The sequence below is a fragment of the Excalfactoria chinensis genome, chromosome 5 (genome assembly GCF_039878825.1).
Source record: "Excalfactoria chinensis isolate bCotChi1 chromosome 5, bCotChi1.hap2, whole genome shotgun sequence".
Classification (NCBI taxonomy): Eukaryota; Metazoa; Chordata; class Aves; order Galliformes; family Phasianidae; genus Excalfactoria; species Excalfactoria chinensis.
In genome coordinates, this window is record NC_092829.1 from 32,904,203 (window position 1) to 32,912,815 (window position 8,613).

General features: G+C 39.6%; 1 protein-coding gene across 1 annotated transcript in view; it reads left to right on the forward strand.

Moving 5' to 3' along the window:
- Positions 1-7,314, forward strand: part of SPTBN5 (spectrin beta, non-erythrocytic 5) — an 84,953-nt gene extending 77,639 nt beyond the window's left edge. The window contains exons 59-67 of the mRNA XM_072337868.1: positions 33-209; positions 1,045-1,149; positions 1,529-2,146; positions 3,299-3,370; positions 4,776-4,862; positions 5,220-5,311; positions 5,482-5,567; positions 6,038-6,179; positions 6,982-7,314. Coding sequence (XP_072193969.1) covers positions 33-209; positions 1,045-1,149; positions 1,529-2,146; positions 3,299-3,370; positions 4,776-4,862; positions 5,220-5,311; positions 5,482-5,567; positions 6,038-6,179; positions 6,982-7,156 — 1,554 coding nt within the window. The 3' untranslated portion in view covers positions 7,157-7,314. The remainder of the gene's footprint in view (positions 1-32; positions 210-1,044; positions 1,150-1,528; positions 2,147-3,298; positions 3,371-4,775; positions 4,863-5,219; positions 5,312-5,481; positions 5,568-6,037; positions 6,180-6,981) is intronic.
- The last annotated feature ends 1,299 nt before the right edge of the window (positions 7,315-8,613 follow it).

The window sequence follows — 8,613 nt, forward strand, 5'->3', positions numbered from 1 at the left end:
CCTCACAGCATTGCAAATGTTCTTCTTTTTAGATTGAAGAAAAGCTGCTAGAGCTGTCAGAGCTGATGAAGAAAGTAAGGGAGAGCTGGAACTTGAGGAAAGAATTGTATGAAGAAAACTGGGAGATTCAACTGCTCCGCAGGGAGCTAGAACAAGCAGAAGCATGGCTGGCTGCCAAGGAGAGCTTTCTTTCAGACCCTAGCTATGGGGTGAGTAAGGACAGAGCTACAGTGTTGAAATGCTTCCTAGCACATTCTGACTGCTGGGAGCATGTACTAGGTCAACTCTGAAATTAAGCCAATCCAAAGAGCAATGCAGCCTTGAGATTACAAGGGGCAGGATTTTGGTTCTGTTACAGAAGGGAACCTGAGTCAGGGGCTGCAAAATACATGATGGTGAACTTCAGGATGTGGTGGGTGCCAGGGGTTGGTAGAAGGCTGGGAAGAATTGCATCTCATTTCTTCTTCACATAGTAAGAAATCTTGCAGATGGTACCACCTTCCCTGTCATGGAGAGAACCTGCTTTGAAAGGGAAAAAATTCCCCACCTCTTGTTGGGTTAATAGAATATTTTGCACAGATTGCTGATAGGTAGCGTGCAAGATTTTATTTAAACACCAACATCCTTTTTTTTTTTTTTTTTCCTGCTTGTTGATTATCTTTCAATCATTCTGAAAATGGGAAAACGCTGTCATAAACTGAGATATTCCAACACAATGAGAGAGCAAGGCAGAGGTTTAAGATGCATGTTGTCACTAGGATAGGGAGAAACAAGGTGTGTCTAACTCAATCTAACAGCCATACGTAAACAGTTACAGTTGAAGCCAAGCAGTATCATGGCTTTCAGTGGAAAAAAGAAGGTTTTTGTTCGTTTTTTTTTGAGTACTTTTTCTCACATACAGCTGCCAGACAGCAAGTTGTGAATAAATAAATAAAGGCAATTCTATTTGCCTAAATGGAATGGGTGTAGATGAAAATCTCAGGCTTAATCTTTTTCAATAGTCTTGAGTTTCAACTTCTGTATCTGTTCATTTTTTCCACTCAGGATTCTGTGTCTGAAGTAGAGGAACTACTGAAGAAACATCGTGACTTTGAGAACATGCTTGCAGCTCAGGAGGAGAAATTTGCTCAGCTCAGCAGGAAAACTAAGGTGAGAGGTAGAATGCTGATGAGTTGTATCTGAGACAGGATGATCTGGAATCTTAGATATCTGGAGCCAGTCATTCCACATAAGAATACTTGTTGCTTCTACAGCAAACTTAGAGAAGCAGTGGCACAGTTTCTCTAGAGGTTACTGAAGTCTCTAGACAAGATCTAGAGTGTATTAAAGTCTCTAGCACAGGGCATAACAATTACATTTAGTTCTAATGGTTAAAATGCCAGTGAAGATACAGTCCTTAAAATTTAGTGCCAGGAGAGAATGCATTTGGGAAACATTTCCTGCTTAAAATAAAAGCTTCTCTGGAAAGTACCCATGAGTGCATTACTTATACAGGTAATTTCAAAAATATAATATTTATGTCCTACAGAGGGAAATGAATCTTCTGAAACAAACAGATGCAGAAGAAAGTGAGCAGAAGGATAAAGGCAAAATTGTACGGGTTCCTTCGCTGAAAAGAAAAACATCTGACAAAAGGAATCCACCACCAAAAGTGATAGAGATAAGGAACACAAACCCACTGCAGTCTGTGCAACCACCACTCCTGCCCTGGACTCCACTTGAAACAATTTTCTCCCCAGTTGAAAAGCCTGCAGTGGCGTTCCAACAGTTTTCTTCTGGGAAAGTCCCTGAGGTGCTGAGCAGCAAAAAACCAGAAATGAAACCTGAAAGGAGACTCAGTGAGATTATCACTCCACCTACACCAAAGACAGTGAACCCAGAAGCTACATCTTCAGCACATCACAGTTCTTTAACCTCTCCTTTATCACCTACTCCCATAAGCCTGCAACGCAGCAGAAATTTCTCAGAATCATATGCCACGGGCCTTTTATCACCTCAAGAAAAAGGTGCTGAAAGCTCCTCCTTCTCCAACCTGCAAACAAAATTAGTGGCAACATCACCCAAGCCTGACCAGAAGTCATTGGATAAATCACCAGATTTACTGCTGTCTAGGTCCTCACAGGAGACATTGGAGACTGCATCCTTGGTAAGTCCCAGGGATTCTTGACTCTCCTCTAACTACTGACCTGTGCTTGTTCAAATAATAAAATACAGAAAATTCTGCAAGAAAGTCCTTTGCAATCAATATGTTTTCCAAAAACATTAAGCAGATACGTACAGCTTAAAAGCATTGGTTTCTGGTCTTCATTCCCAAATGAGAGACTCTTCATACTGATGGACATTCAGCAGAACACTTAACGGGAACCAGAAGGTGCTACCTCATAAAGAGACAAAGCTGCTGACTTATTCATGACATCTTGCCTTTCCATAAGCATCTCCATACTTAGTGCCCATCAATTTTAGAAGTTACAGAGAAGTAGGACTAAGTAGTGCCTTTGTTCAAGCTGATAAGCTGGTGCAAGTCTAGAACCAGAAGTTCCTTGTTGCCCACCCAGGCAGGAAATTCACTGTTAACTCACAGATGGGTAAAAGTTGTCCTCTTCCCCTTTGCACTTTAAAAGAGGAATGTGTTTCTCACATACCCAAGTATATCAGTGCAACACTACTCATTGGTGCAACTCAGCATTATTGCAGGGGTGTAATTTAATACAATTGTATTACAATTTAATACAATTGTAAATTTTATTTAGTAATATCAAAATAATATTCAAAGGTAATAAAATTCACTTTTCCGTAATGGATTTTTTTCTAATCATGCTATCACAGCTTAAGCACTGAGTGGCTCTTGGACATGTAATGTTTGGATGTCAAATAGACAGAGCTCTTGTATTGTAAGGATATCATCTCTGCTCCTTGTAAACAGTATGACAATACACTTTATTCTGAATAATAATGCTAATTTACACCTCCAAATGGCGGTTGACCTCCAAACTTGGTTGACCAAGTAAGAGAGGTCCGGGAGTGTACTAATCCAGTTTGAAAGCCAGCTTGCTGTTACAGGTAAGAAAATGATTGGGTTTCAAAAGGAAACATTAATTTCATAACAAACTGTGATAAATTCCCTGAGCATACTGTTCTAGGGGCAGCTGGATTCTCTTCACATGGCTATCCCGTGAACAAAAATGCTAGGGGCAGCAGAGATCAATTTCTTAGTGTGGAATTTACCTAGAAATTGCTTCAAAAATAGTAATGTCTTCAAGGGCTTTTAAAATGTTTAACAGCAACATTCTTGTCTCAGGTTTCTTCAAGTCTCCAGCATATGGAGGGGTTCCTAGAAAAGAGAGACCAGCTTCTTCCAGGACGACAACAGGTAGAAAAAAATGCCTTTACTCTGGATTTATTCACCTTTCTTTGAGTTACAATCCAGATCAGGTCAGACTTCTTTAGGATAAAACTATGCTGAAATGGAGAGCAGGACTGTAGGTTTAAATTGATTACTGCTAAAGAAGCGTCCACTGATTTCATCTGATGCAGTCCTTAACAGACACAATAGCACTGTGCCTGTATTGGAGTCATACAGAACAGGGTCTGTCTATCCATGATAGAACAGGTATCCAAAATAAATGAGAAACTTGAGTGTTCTAATTATGCTCCCCTTCAACAAGTTTCATGATCCTGTATCATCATGTGATGGTTTGTTGGCAGAGGAAGCTCCCACTCCCATGCTTTCAATGGTTAAAGCTTCTAACTTTACTAGAAGAGAAAAAGGTTTCAGTTCATTTTTGGAAGCTGTGCTTTGTTTGATCCAGGTTTGAATGAGACTGAAATCAGAATTCTTATCCTGGGAAGGAATAATGAATCAGTAAGATGATAACAGGACAGGGAGTTTCCTAATATTTACCACCACTCTGTAGGCATCTGAGCATTTACTGTGGTATTGCATGTAAGCAGGTAGCCTTGGATTGTTTGTTCCATTGAATTTTTCCTCTGACACTTTTTAACTTGAAATATCTCTCCTAAAAATTGAAGCTGGTATGGATTTTGTCATCTGGAAATGAAATCTAGTTATTCTACTCCTTTGTACACACCAAATTCAGTCTGCTCTGATACTGAACCTCCATCTTACTGAGAAAAATATGACTCATTTTCCTCACCACATTTTCCTTCCTTTTCTCTGAATCACCAAATAAGTCAACTTGATTTACTGTGATTAATTGTTGCAACAAAATAAGAATACATATATGTAACAGGAGCTTTGGAATTTGGAAGATTCTCAAGACACTAGACTGACCTTTCACTAGTACATAGTTGGGGTAGGAAATAGCAGTTGCTTTTGCATAGTGTTCAGGTGATAGTTGAGGAAATGAATTAAAAGTTGGCAACTGTGTCATAATGAAACAATATATTTACCCAAACTAGACGGTGACCAGCAGGCATGGCCTGGTTCCAGTTGGGAAAATGAAGTGAGCCTGTTAATGTCCAAAAGTAGACCAACCTTTAATAAAACATCTCTCAAAGTAATTGCTGACTACAATATGGAGTAGAACTTTTTTGAGCTGTATTGTATCATTTGTTGGGTTCTGATTCACAGAACCCTTTACTTGAATCATCGCAACAGTAACTACTGTTTTTAGGAGGTAATCATGACAAAGAGAACTTCTGTGATCATTATCTGGATACCTCCTGGCTTACTGTGGAATCCACCCAAAAAAGATTTCACTACTGAAATTAAATATATAGCTAATCATTGGATTTTATTGTTATTTTTCTTATAGCCAGGCTCAAGGTCTTGGAAATCATTTTATGTAAAACTTGATGGACTAAAGCTTGATTTCTACAATGATGAACAAGAAGCATCTAAGGTAATTTATTTTTTGCATCTTTCTAGTAATGTGTGTGTTACATTTGCTTCATCAGTTCTCTTTCAAGTGTTGGTTTTGTCAAATCCTACAGTTGTTCAATGGTTACCAGCTACGAGACTGAATAATAAGATTTGACAAGTTTTCAAACAGTGTTTAAATGAAGTATCTGATTCAAGTATCTGCCTTCAATGTGTCTGTTGTTCCTCTGTGGTTCTTCCTATTCATTGAGCTTGATCATAAAGTTAGAAGCAGAAAAAGATACTATGGGTGTGTAGTCAGCTTACATGTTGGTATAGAATTTAATCCTAGGATAAAAGATAAAACAGATATTTTGTCATGATTTTTTTCCTCCTTCAGAATGTATCCACACTCCTGTCCCTCAGCATTGTTGGTGCCAAATGTGAGAGGCTGGCAAACTATATCAGGAAAGAGAACACCTTCATGTTACGGTAAGGCTTACAGAGAAGTGTGCTAATAAAAGTCTACATAGCTATCCCGTCCTGATGTATTTGCCTAGCCACCTAAGACTGTAGGAGGCATAACTGCAGTGTCTTACAGTGCTTACCTCAGTCAAAGGTAAGACTAACCAGGATGTTCCCTCTCCTATCCCTTTTCACAGTCTGAGAGATGGGGCAGAGTATTTCTTTGCAGCACCTTCTCTGATGCTGATGGAGAGCTGGCTGCAGTCACTGCAGAATAATATAGGTATGTTCTTATTTTCTTCAATTGTGAGAATTGTGTTTTAGCAAGCGATGGTGAGAGAAAGAGAATGAGAGATCGTCCTTAGAATGGGGCATTTTAAGCCTTCCTTTTTTGCCTCCATTAGACAGCAGTACACAAGTTACCTGCCACCTTTCAATGTAGTAACCTGGCAAGAGGGTTCCCTGGGGTGACATGCAAAGCAGCCTTTCAGTTGTACTGCAGCCAATGTCAGCTTATCCCCAAAGGATATTACCCAACTGCCATATCCACCATTTCAGTAAAGGGTTGTTCTGGATTCTGATCAACAAGTTTTTCCTCTAAATCCACTAGGCAGTGGCATACTGGAAAGGAAGCCAGAGACATAATTATAGTGAGATTCAGGGAAAGCTGATATGGACCCAGGATTGGTTACAGAACCCAAATTCTGCCTTTAGCAACTATCATGTTTTTATTTATGTTCTTTGACTCTTCAGGACATAAAAACAGACCAGATTCCACGGTGATGGTGAGGCCTTTCACTCCAAGCACTGAGACCCCCCATACAAGTCTGTGGGACAGAGACTCTGCTGAAAGACTAACCAGCAAGCAACTCCTAACCAGCAATACACTCCTAAGGTAGGGGGTTCTGTGCTGCAATGCTGAACAGACACCACCACTGTTTGTGTTTAGTTAGCGGTCACCTACAGAGGTAGATTGCCCTGAGATCCAAACAACCTGGTTCTCTGTTGTTGATCTGGTAGAACACAGTATTCTTGAGTAGGACTCTGCCTCAGTTCACTTCATCATTTATGATGTGCTACAGCCAGTTTTCAAAACTGGGCTTCAAGGAAGTCAGCCATATCCTGTCTGTGGTTAACAAGTTAAAACTGGGAATCACAGAGGAATTCTTTTATCACTTATTTGAGTCACTAAAGTTACTGAAGTGTGTGATCTGAAAACTGGATTACCTATATGCTCAGTGGAGACAAACGTTTTCCAATAGATAAGGAAACCAGTGAAAGAACCTAAACTAGAAGCCTTGGATTTTTCCTCTGGATATTCTCTCCAGAGGGGGCTGAAAGGAACCCAGGCTCTTACAATAAGAAACCAAATCAGTTGTCTGAAATTGCATTGTTTGAATACTTCAATCACAGACCATTTTTAGAATCCAAACACAGACACTGAAAACACAGCTGGAGCCAAATTAGGAAATTTGGCCTGTAAACTGTTTCTGCTGCATTTAGAGGCTGCAAAAATCATCCAGGCTGTGATGTGAAACCCTATTCCCTCTGCAAGGTTGATTTTTTTAATTTTTTTTTTTTATTATTTTTATTTTTTTGCTGCTGAGATAGATGCCTAAAAAGTTCTTTGAATATACACAGTGACTTAAACTCATCCAGACTGTCCCTGATTTTCTGTTGATGACTGTCGTTCGTAGGAGAACACCATCTTTCAGAATCAAGCCAGAGAAGGAATCTGCAGCATTTTTCAGAAATTCAAAGGAAGATGGGACTGCAGTGACCCAAGCCTCCATCACCACTCTGAACCTAGAACAAGGTGGTAATAACACAAACCTGCCTCCATCTCTACTAGAAGCAGGAAGAGAAAAATAACATTTGCTTCAATGAAAAACAGACACTTCACCACTGTATCTTAACCTCTGCAAATGTATTCATAAGTTTTAATTTAATCACTACCTTTGGAACTTATTTTAATTAGGCGTTCAATCTGGTAAAGTCATTAAATATAATTAAAAAGAACTACATCTGGGATTCTTCTGTGGATATGGCTGTCATTCATCCTATCACCTATGTAATATCTACTCCAAGTCACTTGATGGAAAATGAGGGGGAACTTTAATCCAGACAGCTCACATGAAATGACTGCCAGATGGAAATGTGCCCATCCACCCTTTTACTGGAACAAGTACCAAACCTGCATTTAGCAGTCTTTGTTCAGTGGCTAAGACTGAGGACTGGGGTGTAAAGATGAGGACAACATACAGCAACAATTCAGGTGTCCATTGCTGCAGGCCTATAAGAGACTCCAACTTTAGACTGTTGGAGCTTGATACTGACAAATGAGAGGAATGAGGTGCTGTCAGCTCAGTGCCTCCCTCCCAGGGCTCATCAGTCATGCCAAATTGCATTACCGTGGTTTTAGATGAGATCTGACTTAAGACCTGCAACCTGATCACCAGTCTCCATAGATGAAACCTAATTATGCATAAAGATTTGTCTTGTCTTAAAATGTTTTAATGCCCTACATTTTGTCTTGAGGTGTTGATGTAAGGAACCCATTGAATGAGTGGTGCACAGTTAGGAGAGCTTTAGTTGTCTGGTGCTCTGAGTGGCACTCTTCAAAGTCATGGCAACTGAACATGAACATTAGTCTCGCTCTATGATATGCGAAAATCCCTTGACAGTCACCTACATGTCTCTCCTAGAAAAAAGGCAAATGAAAGAGCACTTATTTCATAATGAAATGAACTTTTCAGGGTTTACCAGACTCTTCTAGGGAAGACATTCAGCCTTCACACATTAGAAATGCAAAATGCCATGGGATTAAATTATTGCACATAAACCTTTCTTTCTGCACCTGCAAGCATACCATTGTGCTTTATGCTATTCTAGTGTAAATTGTTTTCAACAGCTGAAAATGGAAATGATCATCAGATCCAGGTGGGCTGTAATGTTGTTGGGTTACCAAGCATTACTTTGTACTAAGAAAAAGGCACATTTGCAAAGTTGTTCTGCTATTCTATAAATAGTCGATACGTTCAACATTCATTTCTGCAACTGTTTCAGTGTTTCATTTACCACTATAATGATCAAATAGAGAGGCAATTATATACTTTGTCATTTGCCAGAGGCATGGGAGGGCTTGAAAAAAAGTAGATTGTGATATGGAAGCCTGCCATTATTGTATGCTAATGAAGAATAAGAGGCATCCACACCCACAGGTAAGCTGGGGCTCACTAGTAATTATAGGGGCAATATTTTAAAGCATAGTATGGTGTAGTGTTTTTCCTAATAGTATAGAAATAATAGCCTGCTTATTTCACCAGCCG